Below are 24,002 nucleotides of genomic sequence, written 5' to 3'. Positions count from 1 at the left end.
AACTGATTAGGCAGTAGGTGGCTAATCTCTAATCTAGAATATAATCAACTCCAGACCAGGTTAGGTTTACAGCATAAGCTACCATGGTGATGTGACCTGGCAAGAAGGGAATGAAAATCAAGAAAATCCTGCTTTATCTTACAGGCTTAAGGATGTTAGAGAGAAACAAAACAAAGCAAAAACAGGAACACAGAAAAATGTCACAGAAATGTCAACTTAAAGTGGCGAGTATTCAGCTGCTCACATCTCAAAGGTCATAAGATGAAGGTTTTAGTCTAGGAATCAATAATAAGGCCTGCTGCTGACATGACTGAAAGCAGTTATAGGAAATCAGAGCTTTGAATTGAATTCTGAACGTACCCACCCAAAATCCAACAAACATCGGTAGATTGGTGCTCAGCGGGGTATTGCTGTCTGTTCCTCTATTGCTGATCATGTGGACTTTTTAAAACTGAGCAAGAGTTAAACAGCTGCAACATTAAACATTTTGTTACCCCTATGAGCTGCAAGCTATGCTTGACTAGGAGGGGAAAAGCCTCCTGCCTGATCAGCAGCTGACAGCTTTCTAATAGAGTTCTCTTATTATCTCCTACCCTGAAGCACCCACTTCATACCTAAAGACTAAATAAAACATGCAGCACAAATGGACATAATTGCAGTCATAACTGCACAACGATGGATCTTGGGGGACCGAGGGGCTTTCAAGCACTCCGGTATAAAACTCAGCCTCTCTAACACTTTCCTGTGGGACATCTTCCTTTATTTGTAGCTGGAGAAATCCTTTTGACATCTCAAGGCAAGTTAATGGATTGCAGCCTCCTCGCACTCACAGTACAAATCAAGAGCGCACGTATTCCTTCCAGTACTGTAAGGGCAGTAGAAAAAGATGCACAAAACATCTGAACCACAACTGTCGACTGTAATGAGTATTGTCAGTTGGAATGTAAAAGTAATATGGGGCAGGAATCCAAGAGGAGCAATCCAGCGGCTGGATTGTGTTAGGAACTCGAAGCTTTACTGGAAGAGATCAGACAGAGCTTAAGTGGAGGGAGAGGTCCCTTCCACAGGCATGATGAACATTTTGGCAACGCAGTCATGTATTCCCCGGAGCCAAGCCCGAGCAAGCCCATCCTGGGATGAAATCATGGCTTCACATTAAACACGATCACACACATGCCTACCAGACTGCAACACAATGTTAAAGTTTACACCTGCAACCAAAAAAGTAATAAAAACGAAGTACAGGAAGACACAAGGGAACTAGCAGGGACCAGCAGCACTTGAAAAACCTTTGCTTACTTTACTTTTCCTTGTGCGACAATCACTAAGCTCTGACGAGGAGCTGTCGGTATTTATTAGCATGTCCACTACTTTTATTGTTTAGTCTATAAGACGTCAGAACAAGCAAATGGCTTAAGCTCAGAGTGATGTCTTTCTAAACAACCTATAAACCCAGAAGTGACTCAGCCTAATGATTATAAACACATTTCAACATAATTTCTGAAGCAGCATTTCTGAAGTGAATGACAGAAAGCTTTAAATCCAGTTACATTTCTTACAGTATCTAAAACTGATACGCACACACACGTTAATGAATGCGTTCTTTAAATTGACTTCAGTTTGGTGAACCACACCCACCAGTCCCGTGGGTGGAATGTAACAAACAAACACGGATGATTTGACCAGCGAATGATGTCCAGTCGCAATGCAGATAAACAGGCATGTCCGAACGCATTCACACACTCACACAGTCAGCAGTATCTTCCTTCTGAAGGCTTCCACAAAACTTAATCTGTCCTCTTTTTTTTGAGTCTGTGAGCCATCTGGGAGGGTCTCTCAATGCTCTGGCCAGTGAATTACCTCAGCTTTCATGTCATTCTTTAGGCTCCCATTACACCCCTAACTCATCCACACCCCTGAATCACACATGCAGGCTTTTATGCACATCTAAATGGAAAACAGAGCACATAAAAATCTATCCTGTTGCTAATATAATTAAAAAGTGTACACAAAAAGCGATAGGGGAGACAAAAAAATGAAGTGATGTTGATGCATTTGGAGCTAGTTTTGTAGGGTCGAGGCCTTGCACTGGGTTACGTAATCGGTAGCTGCATCATTTATGTTGTTTCCTCTCTTTACCTATTTTTAATCTTCCCGCCTCCAAAAATTCAGAGTGCCTCTTCAGAACTTTACAAACATGCAATATTTATTGAACTCCTCTCTGTCTACCTGGGATAGTGTCATAAAACCCTTAATTTCAAAGCCTCTGGCAGCCTTAACCTCCTAGGACCTGGCGTCCACATATGTGGACATCACATTTTGGGTTGCTTAGACCAAAATACGAAATTTTGCTCTACAAGGGCCTGATATCCACTTACGAGGATGTTATACTGCCACTGTGCTATTGGAATTTTAGACCAATATCCTCATATGTGGCTCTTATTTTTCTCAGAAACAAAATTTTGGTAAAAAAAAAAAAAAAAAAGAATCGGGTAATTCTTTGTTTTTACATTCATCAGGTCCCAGTCAGCCCAAATATCAAAGAGCAATTAAAAACGAATGCCACGGAGGAGTTTGGGTCTTAGGAGGTTAAGGAAAGATTTTCAAATAGAAATGTAGAGAATTTCCTATCACATTTTGATAAAAATATAATGGCCCTATAAAATCTACACTAGACCACACATTTGCTCTTTCACAAATACTGTGCTAAGTTTTGAGTAAATTGGTACTAGGTTGAATTCAGTTATTTATATGCTATTTATTTATATACTACTTTAGTTAGTGGCTGGTTCATGCGTGTTGACTGCTGACAAAGGTACTGGAAATTGAGTTTGACATATATGCTAAACATATCATTTCTAAACATATATCCAACATATATGTTTTGCTTCTTGATCACCTACATATGGATTTTTATCATATTAGGAGGCATCTTCAACGAGGCCACTACACTACTGGCTTGTGTGTTATGTGTTTGGGGAGTTTCATGCCTGGGCTGGCCTCCTAACTATAAACACTCTGTTTTACCTGATAGAGAGAGATTATGGTTGTGGGTTTGCATGTGTGTCGGGTCTTTTGATCTACATCCAGTCTTTTGTTGTTTTTTGCTGTTATCGGAAAGATTCTGTTTCTCTTCCTGTCTCCCATAATGCATTGCTGCCTTTATCAGGCTGCGCAAGAGGAAGAGCGCTGCTGGGATGTGAAATTCTTCCATACCTTTTGCTCCTCTATCTTCTCTCTCTGTGTATTGTGTAACTCTCTTCCTTTCACTCCCCTGTACTCTTCTAATCTGTAGCCTTGAAAGTTCTTCAGAACCTCTGATGTTTTCAGTTTTTTGTCTTTTTTGTTTAGGTCCGGCTTACTGAGAACATCAGGTGGAATGGGGTCAAATAAGACATTGTTTTTTTTTGTCAAAGTCAAACAAAAGACAAATTTGATTTCTTTTTTTTAAGAAATATTATATATATGCATTGGGTTCAAGTGAATCTCCATGTAAATTTTTAACTTTCCAATTTGGAACAATTAGCAGGATGGACCACGGATCTTAAGCCTGGGTGAAGGCAGTGCTTTAAAGCAAATTTGTGTAACGGCCAGCACAAGGTGACTCCTCTGGCTTTAAAAAAGCCCAAATTTAAAGAGGTTAAGGATAAAATTACCACGTTTTTCACTTGATCTGCGACCTTCAGTATGTACCTTCCTGATGGTCATGGTCTTAATCGCTAGTTTAAAGACTTAATTAATAAAAAAAAATCTTGAAAAAGAAGAAAAATCAGGGTATATTGTTAGAGACACCCCTCATTTATCACAGATGATTTTAAACTGACTACAGCCAAAAGTCTAAGATCGAGGGTTAGAAAATCAGGTCTTCAGAAACAAACGAGTCACTTGTGTTCAAAAAATTTAATTATTTTAACCTAAATTAAATTATTTGGTTTTCTACAAATAAATTAACTAATCAGCAGTTTCTATTTGTGCATACGACCCAAGTACATCTAATAAGGTAAACATCTGAATACCCTCTTTTCTGCTCTATAAATTTCCAAATAGTGATTAAATTAGAGTACAGGGCCACAGAAGCAACTACTTTCCCAACAGAATTACTCGCTCAAGTCTACATGCCACATCAACTCATACAATCTGTACTTCGGCACTGAGAAGAGTATTGGGTTACTCTATGGATGGACAGATTTGCTTCATTAAATACCTTATTAAATAAGTTATTTGACAGAGTAGTATGTGACATATCTCTGTGTTTTAAGTAGTGTAGGGTTACTCCTTCCCCTGGGCCATAACATATTATGAAGTGCACAGGTTGCTTTGTGCTGGGCCCTGGGTCATGGCCTGATAAATATTTAAGGAGGGCGTACGTGCCCTTGCAGCCATCCCAGACTGAGCGGGACACGATAGAGATAGCATTAAAAATAAACAAACGCAGCTTTAGTGATGGACAGGCGCTGCAGGAGATGAACAGAGCAGGTTGATGCACATGTTAAAACTAATTTACACAGTTTATTACTGTTTAATGCTTTTAAAAGATAACTGATTTACAATTTCCTTAGAATATCTTTCAAAATAAACCATTTCTCTTTAGTAGGTCTCATTTGTCAGAAAATAACAAATGAGGCTTACTTCTGTATAAAGAATCTTCTACCAATCAATATTTTTATATTTTCTTTTGGGAAATAAATGTTACTCTTAATTTTATTGAACAAAATAGTTAGATTTCTGCCATTTTTCAAGAGATATATGTATATTCACAAAAGAAGCGAATGCAAGTTCAGTTCGAATCCAGTAAACTGCTAAGCTAAAGATGAAAAAAGAGAGTAAAGGAGTATCTTGGTATGTGGGCATGTAAGAGCGAGTGTGTGCGGCTCCAGTGAGAAAAGCTCATGTAGCTGTCCCTTGTGTGTTGACAAAGGGATTAGGTTAGTATCAACTAGATCATGCAAAGCCATGAAGACATTTGCACACAAGAATTCTTCACGCACACACACTGAAAGCAGACCTCACACAAACAAGCTTACCTTCTGCTGCTGCTTAAGACATAGGACAAAACCCCAGACACAAACACCCACACACATGGTCACCGCTTAACCACATTCACCAAAGAAACAGCTCCCAAAGTCACACACAGAGTAAATAAACACTCCAAGCAATACAGAAACACACACGCATACACACCTTCTGCTAGCGTGTTGTCCTCCGAGTGTCCGTTCAGGCTAGTCATGCTGGAGATTTGTCCATTCTTCTGCAAAGACTGAAAAGAACAGCAAAGAAAAACAAATAAATACATTTCACACATATAGCATAGTGCTGTTAATTCTCTTTAAAGGGAAAGTTTAACATATGTGGATACACATATATTTCCCGACTTTAAGATATCTGTTTTCCGTTTGCTAAGCATAAAGCTAGCATCGGATATAGCAGCTTAGCTTAGCACAAGCTAACATAAAAACTGGAAGAAGGGGAAGCATTTACTCAACAAGTAACACAATCAAACTTAACTTAAAGAAACTTTACAGATTCTTTAATGTTGCTTATGTTTTGTCTGGTCACTGTGAAGCTAGGGCAGCAAGAGACTCGTTTAGCTTTCTGTAGCTTAGCATAGAGACTGGGAATAATTGGGCATGAGGAGAAGCTCAAAGACACACCACCAAAACCTCGAAAGCTTTCTAATTATCAAGCGTTATAGTGTTTGTTTAATCTGTAAATGGGAAGAAATGTAAAACAACAACTGGCTTAGCAATAGAAATTGCTTGCTGGAAGTATTCCTTGGCAGCAGGCTGTCTGACCACCCACAACATTTGTTAAACTCCCTATAAAACCACAGACTGTAACAGTTTGTTTATAGATTAAGCAAACAATATTCAAAATGTTATTCCAAGAGCTTTCCAGGTGTTGGTATGAGAGTGTTGGAGCTGTAATTTGACCCAGCAAACTGTTTTCATTTGTTTCCTGTCTTTGTGCAAGAAAAAACCTCAAGCCAATTTAGAAATATTAAATACCAAGCTAGTTTTGCTGGTGAATTGAACAAACCAGAGTTTGTTGATGCTACTGAGCCAAATTTTTTAAGTTAACAAAAAAAAGCAAAAACTATGATTACATGCTCCTTTTTTTTTATTCTTAGTGATTCATTAAAAATCGGATAGTAATGATGTAAAATTTGGGTTTGAGTCAACTAACCTAATGGCCTCTTTGCTCAATAGCCTCTCATTAAATTAAATTAACATCAAATTCACCACACTGAAGTAATTATTTTACAAAGCAAACAGTGACCAAATCTTGAAAATAGCTACAGTAATTTTTTAGTACTCAGAAAAAGAGAAAATACACCAAAATCACAGCAATCTATTCTATTCTATTCTATTCTAGCAATAATTTACTGGGTTGTTTTTTTTTAAAGTGGCTTTTCTTACTTGTTTTTTGTAACATGGACGAGTGTGTTAACAGAGTTAACAACACACAGCCGGGTTCACAGGACTCTTATCTGAGGATCTGAGCATTGACAGTTTTTCTGGCTGCCACCAACTCTGACTGACAGGTGGACAATTGCAGGCAGGCCCAAGCTTTTGTCCTTCACAGCCTGGGGAAAAGGAACCAGAGCCTCCCCACTGAGGTGCTAATATAACTAATGGACAAGTCGGGCTCTATTCCCGATTTCTCTAGGAAAGCCCTGAAAAATGACACCACGAAGGAAACAATCTGCTTGGGACAGGTCAGAGGGATGAACTAAAAGAAAATGGGACCAGATTAGGAGAGTGCAGGGAGACTCAATCATCACCTGGAGGGATGACCGACATGGTGGTGTAACCACTTGGTGTACAAGGACAAATGGAAAGGATGAGGACAACAAGACAGGAAAAACAGATTAACAGATTAATTCTTTTAGATTTAATTAATTCTTTTAGATTTGAAATAATGAAGCTGAAGTTTGATCAGAGAAATTTCCTGCAATGTTAAAGATCAGCCAATAGATCCTTGGCTGACATGGTTTATATTTATGGTTTTATTTGATCTGTGATCTTTTAAAGTACTAATCTTATTTTTTCTTTTCTGTTAGCAAGAACACCAACTTATGACATATGGCTTCATTATACAGAAGATCTAGATGTACAAAAGTCTCATAATTGCCTCTGAACTCTGTCAATACTGCAACCATGAACATTTCAGTACACTGAACTTTGTTGAATTGGTTAAATATCTTACTTGTTTGTATTGGCTTATAATGAGCTGTGAAATCAGTCATCTGAAAACATGTTTACTTGAAAAGCACAATGCAGTCTAAGTTTTAATCATCGCCCAGCTCGTACAGCAAAGTTCAGTACCTCATCGTGAAGTCATGAAAAATTTGATTCTTCTTTCACTCGTACTAAAACGTTCATCCATCCAGGAATGTGATACTCGAGTGAAAATTTGCCAACCGCTTGTTTGACTTCTCAATTTTCTATACTAGAAGAAAGAAAATTTCTAATCCTTATCTGATTCAAAGGCTGGTCTGATCTATTGAAAAGAGAAATAAATGACTCAAAGCCAACAAATGTGAGTTGTTTTTGGAACTGTGAGGCCTGTTTCACAATATGTGCATCATGCAAGCTGCAATTTGCTGCAAGACATCATTTTTTCCTTTAATTTTTGACATCTTTCACCGATTAAAACCCTAACTACAACCAGTGCATGAGCTTTCAAACACAGCTCTCAAAAGTTCCTGGAGTTTCTGAGCAACAATGTCTGTAGGATCCCACCGTCTAGATCTGTGTCTAAGGTTCGCTCGCAAAACAGGGTAAAAAGAGCATTTATACCCCATTCATGTAAAATGAAATCTTCACTCAGTCAAATGCTTGCATGCAGGGGAGGGTGGGGCTGTCATTTTTGTCCTTTTCAAGCCATCAGGACCTGTGATCACATTTAGCACGTGAGCCATCAACTCTCCTCCAACCCTGCGACATTCCCAGGATTCCTTGTCCCCTTCACCAAAATTCCACAGGTCCACTAACACCTGACTCCACCTTCTCCAAATGTTCACGTCCCTTACCCGAACATGGTGGGCAAGGGAAAGTATCCCTAAGAATTTATGCATATTTGGAAAGAATTTGCATCTCATAATTTTGAAATGCAATGAGGGTGGTGGTTGTGGGTGCAGCGTTTCTGGTCATCACACAGGATTAACCTTGCAATTAATGTCTGGATGTCTTTTTATTATCACGTTTCTCTTTTGTTTTTATTTCTAATCACAAACGGTTCAGTTCAGTTTTTACCAAAAACTGCTAATGCTGTCTATCCTTAACTAAAAATAAGAAAGTAAAGTTGATTCATAAAGTGTTTTTCACAGACATATATCCACAAACTTATTATCAAAGTAATAAAAAGTGAGAACAGTCAAGACCCCACAGTTTAGAAAAATAGTGTTAGAGGAGAACTCAGGCTAACAAATAAATTCCTGCCAGATAAATATGTGGAAAAGCTGTTTAATGCCGAGCCAGAGATACCAGCCCTTAAGCCTATTAAGTGACATAGTATGGTCAAAGGCCAACCTGATACCATTAAAAGATCATCACAGACCTTTAAAAGGGAAGTCTCAGTGGAATTGATGAGGATAAAAAATTGTAATTTACACAATAAGCATCTGAACTGAATTTTTCCAATAATTTGCTAATAAATAGGCTTATTATTACCACCAGAACTGGCTTCAAGATGAGGTTTATACTGTAGTTCAGCAAAATATTTAAGAAAATTCAATTAAAAAAGTTTGCATTTGATATAATATCTAAAATATTCAAATATTGAAATTTTTCTCTGGTTGGGTATATATACACATGAATGGATGGGCATGTAAAATTTGGGAACATGTAGATTTAATGTCATACTTTATAGAGAAAACAAATGCAAATTCCTATAGAAACCACAGCGACACTTAACAATCAATTTTAAACTTGGGTTGTCTTTAGATTGGAATTTCATCTACTTTACAAATCTCTGACCTGAACCACATGAGCAAACAGATGATATCTTAGGTTTATTTTGCATCAAATTAGTCTCAATTTTGCTGTTTATGCCTTTTTTAAATCTTACCCAACAATGATGCTAAGCAAGGATAGGGTTTCTTTTTGTCAAGGTTTTTAATGTCATATGAAAGGCAATACTATCTATGTGCATCAGCATGTGACCAGGTAAGGATAGACATTCAGTAATGTCATATTATGTCATATATACATTCTTGAAGATTGAAAATTTTCTTGGTATTAAAGGAATTTTTCTTGCATTTTATTATTGCATTGAACTGAAAGTGAACCGGCCCAAACACTGAAAAGTGGTGTGACGCCTGAGTAACTCTGAATTTCTTTTCGAGTGTTTGGACGCAATCAGTCACCGTTTCACTGCCAGTTGTGCATTTTTTGATGTCTGTCTGGTCAGCATGGTGTGCCACAAAGATCTAAAGACAGACTTCCTGCTCGGGAAAAAAAGTGCACAAGGAATGGCCACATAACGAAATGTCTGCTTATGAAAACAACAGCATGGAAAAAGTAATCTCCTCTTGTTTTTTTCCATGCTGTTGTTTTCTCTTGTCTTGTCTCCTGTGTAATATGATCAGATTTAATTTAGCCCAATGAAAAACATTTGAGAAGTCACATTTCTGTCTATGAATAGATTTGATTATTTTTGCTGTCTAGAATGAGACCGCATAAACTGACAAAACAGCAAGATAAGACACAGCACACATGAATGCACATGTTTACTTGTAGTATTCATGCGGTAGGGTAGCACAGAGTCAGAGAGAGCGAGTAGTAGTAAACACCTCCTTCCTCTCTTACAGCCCCTTTCACCACTTCTAACATGTTCCTGTCTCATGTTCATTTATCCCAAGCAGCCTAGCACTCACAGAGTGATTTCATCTTCCCCTTCCTTTTCTTCAGCCTCTTCCACTTGAGGGATTACACATGCATTAAGCACTTTTTTGTAGCACTTACCAAACCTGCTGAGTCACCATTTACACTTGCAAAAAAAAGCTGCAGTTTATTTGAATTGACCTGCACTGGCAGATGGGCATGATGTCTAACATATCAGAAACCAAAGTAGAGATCTGGTGACTGTGGAGGTCATTTGAGTACAGTGAACTCACTCTCATGCTGAAGAAAGCAGTTTGAGATCATTTAAGCTTTGTGACTGAAGTCAGGCAACCGTTTTCTATTCTTTTCTTGCCCAAATTTGGTGAGCCCATGCAAACAGAGGACAAAGGAGGGGGGAACAACTAAGCTGTAGTGCCTCTTCACCTCACTGTACAATACCTTTTGTGCAATACTTTTTGTAAATAGTCAACAGTGCAATAGACTCAATACTTGAAATGTGCAATTCACTTGTATTTTTATTTTTTATTCCTATTTATTCTATTTATCCCCTTTGTATATTTTATTTATATTTGTTTCTGTATTTATATATGTGTGTGTGTGTGTGTGTGTGTGTGTGTGTGTGTGTGTGTGTGTGTGTGTGTGTGTGTGTGTGTGTGTGTGTATATAACAATTCTGTAACTGTAACTTCGGTCGTTGCTGTGCTTTTTTTGGAAATCGAATTTCCCAGAGGAACCCACCCGAGGGATTAATAAAGTTCTATCTTATCTTATCTTATCTCTTAACTACAGCCTCGGTTTCCTGTTCTTAGCTGACAGAAGTGGTGTGGTCTTCTGCTGCTGTAGCACATCTGCGTCAAGGTTTGATATGTTGTGTCTTTAGAGCTGGCTTTCTGCATACCTTCACGGTAATTTTGAGTTACTTTTGCCATCAACAAGTCACTTCTACCCAGAAAGCTCCTGCTCATGGGATATTTTCTCGTTTTCAGACCATTCTCTATAAATCCATGAGGTTTAGTGCACCTTCATTAAAGGAATTATTTAAATTGTAATTAGTCTGTGAAAGCAAAAGGATTCAGAATAGATTTTCTTTGTGCTTTCACTTTTATCTTCATTTTATCTATTTTTTTCCTATACCTCTTATCTGGCTCTTTCATTTACTTCTTGGCTGCGCCTTTGCTCATCGGCTCCAGCATAGAGACAACCTGCTGTCTTCTAAATCACTTCACAAAGGGCAACAGAGGAGATTTATATCCTTTATACAGAAAGCAGGAGAATGGAGCTAATGGGGAAAAAAAGAGGGTGCCACCAATGGCATGTTACTTCTTAAAACCAAGCATGTAGTCTAAGATATTAAGTTCTGTAAATAAAGTTTGATGACCCTCCTTTTTCCTTTAAATCTCTAGATAAAATAGTCCAGGGATGTCTTTAGGATGTTATCTAAAAGTCTACAGTTAAATGACCCTTGAATTGTTGGTGAAATTGATTTAGGAGCTCACATGTAGAAAAACAGCAGAATCTTTTGGGTTTATAGTCTGGATTTGTTACAGTCTAATCGAAAACACCTGTTCTTTTGAAGCTGTATCGCAGACCTTCCCAAAGTGTGGGGCCCGCCCCCTAGGGGGGGCGCAGAGCCATTGCAGGGGGGGCGCGGTATGAAAGGGGAAAAAAAACCAACGCTTGAACACTGCTAGCACGGGGCGCCCACACAAACGCAAAGCAGGAGATGAAGCATAGCTGAATATGTTTCCAAACCAACTTCATTCTAAGCCAAAGACTAGAAAATATGGTGAAGCATGTCTGCCCTTTGGTTTCACCTGCACAAGTGCCAAGGTAGGCCTCCCCTGCAGAACTGGTTTTCCCTTTGTTGGGAGCACACGCTGGGCTCTTCAAATCAGGGACAAACAGTAGCCCACATTCTTGATTTTTAGTTCACAAACACTTGTTGTAATGACTAACTACTCCTGACATTTTGGAGATGTTAGCTCTTTATACAGTAAAGTTACAGTGGGATACAAATAATATCAGGCTGATCCTGCCACGATTTGTTCCCCCGGTTCAAATCACAGACTCCTACAGCTGTTTATGTTTTTAAACCCATTTTGCACAGAGAGGCATTTTTTGAAAAATGTATTGATAGCTATGTTGAATATTATTACACAGGAAAAAAAACAACTACATGTAAAATAATTACACGGTGACGCCTCTGCCTTTCTAAATGGAGCAGTGGCGTGTCCAGCGGGGTGGCCTGGGGTGATGATGATCAGGCCACCCCCCCTACCAGACTGGCCACCCCAGGTGCCACCCCGAAGCTAAAACAATAAAATTCAATCAAATATCAAATGTACGATTATGTTTTCACAGTGAAGCTCAGATATCCAAGTGTAAGTGAATACAGCATCAGCTTCTGCACTATGAGCATAAGGTTAGCAAAGGTAGGACTCGGAGAGCCAAGCACGAAAGACAGCACCGCAGAAAACAATTTTTCGGCGAAAGAAAATGAGGAGAGAATAAATGTCCCTGTAATTAATATTAAGTTTGTTGAGTTTAGTAAACTTCGGTGAAATTAGAATACCAAGGAAAAAATAACACTTAAAGAATTATTGCAACCATCGAATATTTCAGACAGTAGGCTACTGGGGGGAGCTAGCATAAGAGTTATGAGTTATAAAATATAATCCAAGTCGTAACATAGCTGTATGGAGCTGCAGATTTGGTTGCAGGTTAACCTAGCTGGACTGGCCATCGGGCATACCGGGCATTTGCCCGTGGGCTGATGACTTTTTTTTTTTTGTAACGGCAGGAACAATGAGAGTGGTGGATTGGCCAGATGCTGGCCGATGTGTAAAAATAACTCAGTTGTTTGGTGGTGGCTATGGCGGAGCTTCCACAGAGGCCAACAGGTGGATGAGGGAAGGGGAGGCAGGAGGAGAGACCCGAGGCAGCCGCCAGTCCGAGTGTCAGGTGAACTGAACTTCAGGTAAGAAGTTATGACCTGCAGTCTATCTGGGTCAGATATAAACCAAGTTTAGGGGTAGTTTATTTTCGTTGTGCTGACTTTTTACAGTCAGTTACAGTAATTCGTACTAGCTAGCATGACAGAGTTTCTATACAGCTGGGTGGGTGCTATGATGTTACTGATAGTGAACTTTATTTTATTCATAAGTTTAGTTAGTAGAGTTGCCAATGGCTCCTTAAAAATGGAATGGTCCCTCATTCAGAGACAATATTACGCGTTTCGTATTGAGCTGAGAAGAGACACAGTTTGTCCCGAACTTTAGCTAGAATGGAAAAAGACACAAAGCTGGAGTTATTCTGTGTGTTTGCTGCACAGCTGCCTCTGCTTCTCTCATTCTCTCCCCCTCCCTTTCCAGTTCCTACTTCAATCATGAAACTGATCAATGATCAGCTGATCGGCTTTTCTGATCGGCTGGGTTCCTCTTTCTGGCGCAGAAAGAGGAACCCAGCGGATGTCGCGGTAAACAACAGCAGCACATTTAAGCTTGATCAGCTGTTGTTAGAATTTATTTAACATTAATTTCTAGTATCAGCTGATGTTTATGCCAGTTAATACTGGCAGTGTCCCCATGCCAGCTGACTGTATTTCATCATCAGCCAGTGTTGTTCTTTATCAATATTACCAAAGTTTACCATAAGGCAGCATAGAAAGTATTTACTTGCTTTCAGGTTTCATTCAAATGTTAGTCTTTTCATTTGTTTCCCCACTTTTTTCCTGTTTCAAAATCAAACACCAGTTTGTGAGAAGATTATCTTCTTTTTTTAATACGCAGATAAAGTTTTGCATTGGCACTGGCTAAAAATGTTCGTATTTTAATATTCAAAAATGTTTTGCCCAAAACATATGTGCACTATATGTCAGTAAAAATACCATGCAAATATTGCTGTCCTTGAATGCTGAATAAACACTGACAAAGCACTGATTGTATCTCTTGTACTTTATCAACGCAGTATCTAAAAACTTTGCACCGTAGTGGTTAAAATCTCATTCTAATAAGAGTTAAAAGCGCATTCGGTTATTAGGTTTATAGGGTTATTGAATTATGGTTAATGGTTGGTAGATTTTTTTTTAACATTATCTACCAATTACATCTGCCACCCTTCTCCAAATCTGTGCCCCTACCTGGCCCCCCCAACAAAAATTTTCTAGACACGCCACTGAAATGGAGGGACAGTAACTGCGTGTGTGTATGTAAGCGTGTAAAAACTGAAGATAGTCATAGTATTTTGTCTCTATCTGCCATTCTGCAATTCATCTCATGTAAACAATACACACAGCGTGACGTGAAAAAAGGCACATACCTTTGACGTTGTGTGACGAACTCTGTATTCCTCGTCCACACGTAAACACAAAAAAGGAGTTTTAAAAAACTGCGTTTTCGGTGATTCCAAACGCCATTTACATGTGGATGAAACAGCTGCGTTTTCAAAATCATCCATGTAGGTGTGGACGTAGCGTAAAAGAGTTAGTAGTTTATTTTATTACTACCTGTAATTTATTGCAGATTACTTGTATTTGCTTAATTATTTACTAAATGTTTGAGGTGTGACATAAACCGCAATGTAGCAAAATATGGGTGTGTGTGGTTGGAGGATGTGTTTGTGCGTGCGTGTGTGCGGGGGAGGGGCGCGGACATTTTTCTTGTAAAACAAAGGGGGGCCCAGCAAAAAAAGTTTGGGAACCACTGCTCTATTGCAATTTATGCAACAAGTTAATATCAAGTCGGCTTAAAACCCAGCTCATACAGCCGAGCAATGGATGAAAATAGCTTTTATTGGACTGAATACATTTTGAAATCCTTGCAGAAATAAACAGATACAGTAGGCTAATATTTTCAGTCTCGCCAGGAAAGTACCTATAAACGTCAATCATAACACACAGTAAGGATAAAGCAGAAATGGCAGTAAATTTACTCCATCCAGCCTTTATGGTCATTTTGTTGCCATTATAATGGGAATTATGCAGTAAAGAGGAAATATTAAATAGCCCAAATATTAAGAAGTCTTCTAACTGTCTGTGTAAATGGCTGTGCTGAAGTTTAGTAACACTAGCTGGGATGTCAGGATTATTCTCAGAAGGACACATGCACACAAAAGCAAACTGGGCGAATGAGATAACAGGCTTAAAGGCTCCCAGTGGACTCGTATTTTGCCCGGGATAGTTAACGCGACAACCTCTGACCTCCGAGGTGTGGAAAGGGTCTCTGAGCAAACGAAAGGGGGATGACACGGGCAGAAGGGGTGACTGGGAAACACGGAGACAGGAAAGATAAAGACAGGGGTTTAAAAATTTCCAGTACTTTTTGTGACATTTCTATCAGTTCCCACCAGGAGGTTCCTGGGGTGCCATGACACCATCATGTCTGCCGTCGCTTACGTCCTCCTTCTCTCTTCATGTTTCTTCACCCCTGCCAGCCCCCAAACTATTATCCCTGACCCCCACATTCAGTACATACCAAAGATCAAAGCCTGACAAGATCCCCCGACGAACACTCGCTGATTCCACATCCCATTAACTCTGCTCAGGTGCTCAAACTCAACACCTGCGCCTCTGTGTGGTTTGAGGTGAACTAGCAAAGCACTAAGTAAGTCGAATGTTTCTGGGGATTACAAGGTGGAAAGGTTTTTCTGCCCTCTTTCACTCCAGCTATCTCATCCACTTCTGCTCTATAAACAGAGCAGGTTTGCCACTTGGAGTATATTTAATGCAGCTTTCGGGAACCCATCCGTTACCATGAATCTGTCAACTTTTTCCCCCAGCAAACACACAGGCACAAGCTGTATAAGGAAATAATTCCCTGCTCCTCATGTTTGTAAGAGGCCCAGTGTGTTTTTATGTTCGATGGTGTAGCTGCCAAATGTTTTTACTCTTTTATCTTTAATGGAGGAGGGTCACATTCATTCAGGTCAAACTTGAGTGAAAATGTGAATGTTAGACTTAATTTAAATTCTGCAAGCTAATGCTTTTAGTTTTGTTGGTTTAGTGTAGTGGTGTCCAAACCCAGGTCTCGAGGGCCGGTGTCCTGCAGGTTTTAAATGTGTCCTTGATCCATCACAGCTGATTCAAATGGCTAAATTACCTCCTCACATGCCTGGTAATGAACTAATCATTTAATTCAGGTGTGTTGACCCAGGGTGAGATCTAAAACAGCAGGACACCGTTCCTCGAGGCCTGGAGTTGGTCCAGCCTGGTTTAGTGTATGGAAGTTTTGCAGACACGTGACTGCTAACCATGTGACATTAACCTGTCAGCCACTTTGGATGTGATAATCACGGTGACAATGTAGGATCAAGTGGATTAAAGCTCCAGGTTTAAAGATCAACCTGTTACAATCTGGCAATCACAGGTCACAGGGGGAAAATGAGTATTCCTCAACTGGTTGCTGGTGGTTGATGGGAGTTGCTGAGAAAATGATTGGGGTGGGAGTCACACATTTGTTCATAAGTCATTTGGGTCATAATGGAGAAATGGGAGTAACCGACTGGTTTCTGGCACAAACCTTGTGATTGATTTGGTTGCTACTTTATTGCTGCGGACGCCTGCAGTTTGCACGTTAGTGGCAGACTTGTCTACAAACACTGGTCATCTGCTCCCCGAGGTGTAGTGAAACTGTGAAAAGTGCATCACAACCTGGAAATGCGACAATTTGCCTTCAAAGTAAAAGCTGTTTCTTTTGAAACATGCGAGCTGCAGCTCAGAGGGACAACTCTCACTCTGAATACAAACCTTCACCATAGTTTGCCCCACATTTTATCAAGTCTTTGTACTACTGGGCTAGCAGTTAGTGAGGTTTGACATGTACAAAGAAAATCACTCTAACTGTGTTAGAAAAAAATCGGATCCCTGACATTTCATGGAAATTTATACAAAATTTCAGCACAATGAGCAGAAATTGTATGACAGAAAACGAGTGTTTGGGAGCTCCGGCAGCCAGGCTGGTACTTTCTTCACTTTTGGGGTCTTGGTCTGTTTGTATTGTTCTTTAGTCATCTGTGGCCAGCCTTAAGTCTGGTGGTCAGAGGACCCTGTTGCAGGATTCAAAAGCATGTGAGGGAAATAACTGAACTGCTTTTAATTTGACAAAAAAGTCAAAGTCCAAGACAGATAAACTAAACTGGGAACTAGGAATGAAGCATGAGGAACCATACAAGAGATTTAAAAAAAAAAAAAAAAGAGCAGTATTCCAAATCACAAGAAACACGGGGTGCATAAATGGATGACTTGACAAGAGGAATAAACTATAAATACACAGGGGGATGAGACACAGGAGAAAGTAATAAGTGTTGCATAGACAATAAAGAAGGTAGAAGACGGGGGAAGTAAAACTAGAACAATTCACACAGGAAACAACCTTCAAAGTAAAACAGGAAGTGACAAAGAGACAAATTAAGACCCCGGCATTAAAAATAAGACGAAACCCAGCAACTATAACAAATACATTAAAAATCAGTGATAACCATACAGAAAATCAGCCCTTTTGAAGTGCTGATTTCTTACCCAGCAGTGGCTCGCCTCCTGCTCTAAGCAGCAAGATTTAAAATAAATTAAACACTATCTAATGCTTATTTTTATTTGTCTGATGACATTAATCCACAATCAGCTTATTAGAGTAATAATAGTACAGATAAAGCTGCAGTCCTCCATCATGCTCTGTACTTTGTAAATAAAGTTATGTGTGGCCAAAACTTTTTGCATTTTAGTGTCGAGGGAGAAATATGTCACTTACAGCTTGCAGGCCCCACTTTACCAAAAACACAGCAAGGCTGTGGTGTCCCTGACCTCACTGTGGTAAAAAAAAAAAAAAAAATCCACTGTTTGTTTACGTAACAGAGAAAATAAAGAATTTCCACAACTCAACTGTCGTTGTTACAACCGACGATTGTCTGAAATGTATCAACAGCTGGCTCCACTTATCCTCGAGTGAGTCCTCTGTGTTGCAAACACTGCAGAGTGGGTGAGTAAGAGGACAAGCATCTTGTAATCAGGGTAAAACGTGGAGATGAAGACACCTACTGTAGCAGAAATTATACCACAAAGGCAATTTTCGAGGCTTTGACAGGTGCTTATACCGCCTGTCCCTCTGTGGCTACAGAACTCAATACTCTGAGGATTTGGGTGTGGCTGGACCATGAGGACATAATAAAGGCTTCACAGAAGATGCTCCCTTCTTCATGCTATCGTGCTCATTCATTTTAATCTGCAATTTATTTGAAACACTCCTTTATCTGTTGTGCAAACATGCAATATTTTCAAAGAAGGGTGTGGTCCTGGAGTCAGAGATGTGAATGACCTGCAATTTGTAAAATATTTAAACTATCTCTGTTGGTTTCTAGGAGCTAAAACGAATGACAACCAGACCAGCAGTGACATAAGCAGCTCATTCAGTTCATGATGCGGCACAATTCAGAGGCTGTGTTTAGTACAGAAAGACGGTTCTAAGTTTTGTTGTGATTAGCTGGCTGTATTGCACAAACTAAGCCTCCCGGAGGCTCTCAAACAGACACAAATCCAGGACAAATGAATCTCATTTCACTAAAATCTGACTAATACCCAAGGAGGAGGAGTAATTCTTCTCGTAAAAATGAAAAATGGTAAATGGCCTGTATTTGTACAGCGCTTTACGTAGTCCCTAAGGACCCCAAAGCGCTTTACACAACATTCAGTCATCCATACATACATTCACACACAGGTGATGGCAAGCTACATTGTAGCCACAGCTGCCCTGGGGCGCACTGACAGAGGCGAGGCTGCCAGACACTGGCGCCACCGGGTCCTCTGACCACCACCAGTAGGCAACGGGTGAAGTGTCTTGCCCAAGGACACAACGACCGAGACTGTCAGAGCCGGGGCTCGAACCGGCAACCTTCCGATTACAAGACGAACTCCCAACTCTTGAGCCACGATCGAAAAGTGGCTGTAAATCAAGAAATATGGCCTTGACCTAGAGCTCAGTTCAGATGAAGATCTAATAAGTGATTATTATTGTGCAAATCTCCCTCAAATCTGACCAACACTCCGGAGGGAGCGGGGACTCCTGGGAAACGTGGAGGTACAGATCCCAGATGGACGCTTCACCGTCGCCTAAGCTCGGTGGTACTGATGACTTAAAAACTCTAACTATTGTTGACCATGATTACTTAACATGATTACTGATGGACTATATGAAATTATTGGATTAAAACAAACAAACAACTCTTCTTTGAACTTTAACAAAATAAACAAAATTTAAAAAAGAAAAAAGAATTAGACTATGAACTGGAATAAACATAAGACGTTTTAAGATTAAAAGACAAAATTATGCCTGAAATTTAAATTTGATTAACTGCAGAGCCATAATAAGACCACATCTCTGTTGCATATGCTGCCCGTTGCCAGTCAGCCCTGAAAACCTCATTAGTCTCTCTGTGTGACTGTCAGCTGTATTCAATTTCCGGTTCACATACATGATGTGAGAGGAGGGACCACGGGGACATTGAATTCGATTAATTAAACAAGAAAGGGATAAAAATAAACCCCCAGAACACAATCTTTTCAGTGTGTCCATGCATGCTTGTGTGTAACAGACAGAGAGAGACATGGGAAGGAGATGAAAGCGAAGAAAAACCGATGAGTGACACCAAAGCTGCAGAGACACGCACACCTGTTAGCTGCCGTTTCAGGACAACACACGAGGGCGGGATGCCCTCCTCTACCTACATCAGTGCATCGCTAACCTTTTAACCCCACGTCTCTATACCTCCCACAAATTGTCTGTTTTTCATCATCCCCACCCCCTCATCTGTGCAGCTTGCTACACTTGAACAGCAAACGGAGCCAAACAACAACAACAGCCTGGCCGCAGTTAAGACCCCCCAGGACACGATCATAATCAGGCCACACTGGCCAGTGTTTGACCCCAGGGGCCTGCCTCTCTAAATGGGTTGAAATAACAAATCCAGCCTCTTTGCTGACCCTCCTCGTCTCACGTCCGATAAGAATTTGAGCTTCAGAGTCCTGTATGAGAAGAGAGGACGACTAAGAAGCATAACATGGTTTTAATTAGCGAGGCACTTAAAGCAGACTGTTTTTTTATGGCTTTGGGCCTCAAATTACTCCTACATTATTGCCCAGTTAATATCTATAAGTTTGATCCAGGTTTTGGCTCAGAAACAACATTCAAGGTCACATCATCAGTGGGGGGCTGAAGGGCCAGACTTTTTCTGAAGGGCCAGACTTTTTCATACAGGGTGTCACTGAGAAGGAGCACAAACTTCTCCTTAAAACATAAATCTGCAAAAAATAAGATAAAATGGTGAAAACTATGGCAATATCTTCATTTATTATTCATTAAAGCACAAAAAATCATGCAGACAGAACAGTATTGTAATATGAAAAGCTGTTTGGTTGTTTCTTAATATGATGAAGTGTTTTTATTTAACACCACAAACCTGCTAACAGGACGTTTGCATTTACAGTTTATAATTTATAATTAAAAAACTGCTTTAGTCCAACTGCTCTTTTGTTTAGCCTGTAAAATCACTTTAAAACACTGAGGAATATCAGTACAGAGGAAATGAAAACCTGTTATGTCAACAGTTCTATAGCCAATGAGGAGATAGGAAGTCTGTATAAAGTTTACTTTGTGTTTGTTTCGGGGGTTTTATGTATTAAACGTCTACTGTTCTAGTCCCTTTCAGACTACTACAATTTCATTTATTTGTTTGAAACAAATTACCTACCTACCGATCTATAAATAAAATCTCCAAATATCCATGTACTGTCATAAAATAGATAAATTCCAGTTACTTGTAGTCATGTTCTGACTCTTTCCCTATAGCAATTCCTTTCTCCAAGAGGCAACACATTTTTAACAGCAGCGCTCACTGTACGGCTGACAGCTGAGCCAGTATGGACCACAGATCCACAACAAGTCCGACTGCATTTGACATGGATATCTTGAGGGCGAAACTTCACAGAGCAGCTACATTATCCACAAGGTTCTCCAGCGAGCCACTTCTTTGTCATGAAGTCATAAGATACGGTTTTAAAGACCAGGTCATTTAAAACACTGAGCTTTAAAGATGAACGAGTGACAGTTGTGGGCTTGTAATTGCGAGCTAACACCTTCCACATTACAGCCAATTGACTGATTTATTACGGCTTTAACACTAATAGGGATATTAACCCATTAGCTTGACTTGACAGAAAAATTCTTATTTGGGTCTTTTAAATGAAGTTTCCTAACATATTGCAGTGTGCCATTTGATTTAAATGCAATGAAAACACACATGTGAGAGAAATTATATGACGAGATGAGCACTGAGGGTGGACTCTGGCAAGAAAACAACCACCTCAGTGTTGGTCTCCTCATCTTGTTACGTTCATTTATCAAGGATATATTTCAATCCTCAACTCAGTGAAGCTGTGAATGGTTGTTTGTGGTTACATAGTAACACTTTGAGAGGTTTCAAGCAAAACCTTCTGCTATATGTTTCTAATCATTTAGTAACAGCATTTGTGTGTCAAGATCCCATTTAGAGCCAAGGTAAGGCAGTTTAATGTACTCAGCATATGGTTTGGGCTAACAGCACCTTTAGTTAGGCAAATAGGGTCGCCTACATTGGAGCTGGACTGTTTCATTATCCTTAGTTTGTGACATAGGCTACAAAATTGTTTTTCTTTGTCCTCTCACCCCCAACTGGTCACAGCAGATGGCTGCCTCCCCTACCTCCCAGGCTTTTTCCTGTTAAAAGGGTTTTTTTCCTTCCCACTGTCGCCAAGTCATTTACTCATAGGGGTCATCTGATTCTCTTTATAGGGTGTTTATCTTAAGATATAAAGCACCTTGAAGGTACTGTTGTTGTGATTTGGCGGTATATAAATAAAAATGAATTGCCTTGACTTAAATTTAAATAAGTGCAAGTGAAGTCTTAAATTGTTAGGCTGGACTGTCTATTTTCCCACAAAAAGAGAAACTATCCAGTGAGCGGCAGTTCTCTGGGAGAAAATGGCTTGACTAGAAGTTAGAGTAGAATGACAGCTTTGAGCTAATAGGAAGGTAACAGTAACTTAAATAGGAGTAACTTTAATAGTAACTTAAAATGAATGCAGAATAGGTCAAACCTTAAAGCAGATGGGCTACAGCAACAGATCACACCAGGTGCCACTTACGTCTAAGAACAGGAAAGACTACATATCACACGAGTGCTTCAAAAATGGATAAAAGATAATCGGAAAAATTAGGCCTGCTCTGAAAAAAGCCTCAATTTCTGCAACATTTGGTAGGGTGAGAATTTTACCTCAAATTGCTTTCTTGAACATAACAATGAGTTACTCAAAACCACAGTCACCACATCTGATGATGTGGTCTCAGAGTAATGTTTCCAGCACCTTGTCGAATCTTGGTATGAAAAATTAGGCTGTTCTATAAATATTATGAGCATTTGACAGATTTAGCACGTTAAATCTGATTGAGGCAGAGGTGTTATAAGACTACAATAAAGATAGGAGTTAATACAGTAAGCACACCTCAGCTGTGAGGATTACAGTGACCACACTGCCCCACACGAGCATCTCCGAAAAAGCAGCTGTGCACAGGCTATGACTCACTGTTTGTCCTTCAAATGCCCCGACTCTCACCAGAACACACAAACACACACCGGTACCGGAAACACACATACACACACAAAACATGACCTCATACGTCTTCCACTGCGCTCCGTGATGCAGCTAGTGCTGCATCAGGACCGAAGCTGATGAAAAATGGATGTGTTAAAAAGAGCAACAGAAAGGAAGGCAGCGAGCGAGGTGAGTGAGTGCAAGAGAGGGTGTGTGGGGGGGAGCTATGAATTATACGATTTTTCTACCTCTTAAAGCCCTAAAAAAACAACAAAAAAAAGGACTATTTAATGAAAAAGAATGCTACTGCTTTGTTTTTTCAAAGCTAAAAACAAGGATGCCATCATCTTAAATACGTGGCTTAATTTCACACTTGTTTACACTAAGCCGCATGTAATTGTTTCCATTAGCCTCACAGCAGATCAGATGAACCTGTGTGGGGCGTGTGAAAGGACTACACATGATCATGTCTGTGGAATTTCAACATAATTGCTTGGTTATAAAATCAAAGGGAATACTCTTTTAGGGCTATTTCCACCCTTTTTGCCCATTGTGCCCCACTCTGTTTCAACAAACAGGCTGAGAGGCAGACAGCAAAATACAGAAAGCGACTGTAAGTCCACGCTGTGCAGAGCATGAGCTCAGAGGTGTGGGGAAAGATAAAATGATGACTCACGAAGCTGCGAAAGAAGAAAGCAGAGGCAAGGCTGACAAGCGAATCCAGCAAGCTCTTAATGGAGTTGAGGTGGGATGTTAACTGAATTGAGGGACTTCAAACTGTGCAAAAACCACATGACTCATGCCCGATGAGCACCACACAAAGGACACTGCTAGAAGAGCAAACGCCTTAACTAAAACTCCTCAAATCACATTCCCTGGGTCATGCAAACAGAATTGTTGGATAGGCATGGCCCTGTAAAGCAATTATACTTTAATCATATTATGTGTACGATCGTAACCTAACTGTGAAAGGTTGTGCATACTCATCAATTTAATGTAATGTGCAAATAACATTTTGAAACCATTAAAATGAAGTGATTATTGAACCATCTGGAGTTTTTTTAAATGAAATAAATATTAAATTGCATATATGAGTTTTAATTTGCAACATGTTTGCTACATCTGGCATTATTTATTTTTATTTATTTATTTATTTTTGCAATTTATTTAGATTTTTCTGGAGGAAAACAAAATCACTCTGGTGATGTAGAAGGCTCAAAAATTTATATATCAAATATAACACACTAGGCATTCAGGGGACAATAACTCTTGAGGCTTTCCACTCTGCTTTATCTTTGCTTCCACATGAAGACACAAAACTGGGCAAAGCAGTGTTGAAAGGCTGCACATATTAGGGATGCTGATGTGGGAGAATCAGTCCAATCAAAATGATTGATTTGGACAGAGTAGCTATAACGGTCCCTGCGGGACAGTGGACAAGACAAGTCTGGCAGGGCAAACCTGAGATATTCAATAACGTATCATCACCACAAGACAACAGTTCCCAGTTCTCAAAACCTCCTCCCACCATCTCCACAGAAAAGG

At 39.7% G+C, this 24,002-nt stretch overlaps 1 protein-coding gene across 1 annotated transcript in view; it reads right to left on the bottom strand.

Moving 5' to 3' along the window:
* The window catches only part of akap12b (A kinase (PRKA) anchor protein 12b), a 53,595-nt gene that overhangs the window by 18,248 nt on the left and 11,345 nt on the right, over positions 1–24,002 (bottom strand). The window contains exon 2 of the mRNA XM_004541722.5: positions 5,182–5,257. Within this exon, the coding sequence (XP_004541779.3) occupies positions 5,182–5,257 (76 nt within the window). The remainder of the gene's footprint in view (positions 1–5,181; positions 5,258–24,002) is intronic.

This window comes from Maylandia zebra, linkage group LG15 (assembly GCF_041146795.1).
Source record: "Maylandia zebra isolate NMK-2024a linkage group LG15, Mzebra_GT3a, whole genome shotgun sequence".
NCBI lineage: Eukaryota > Metazoa > Chordata > Actinopteri > Cichliformes > Cichlidae > Maylandia > Maylandia zebra.
Note: the sequence above shows the minus strand (reverse complement) of the source record. Positions and strands in the feature narration are given on the sequence as shown.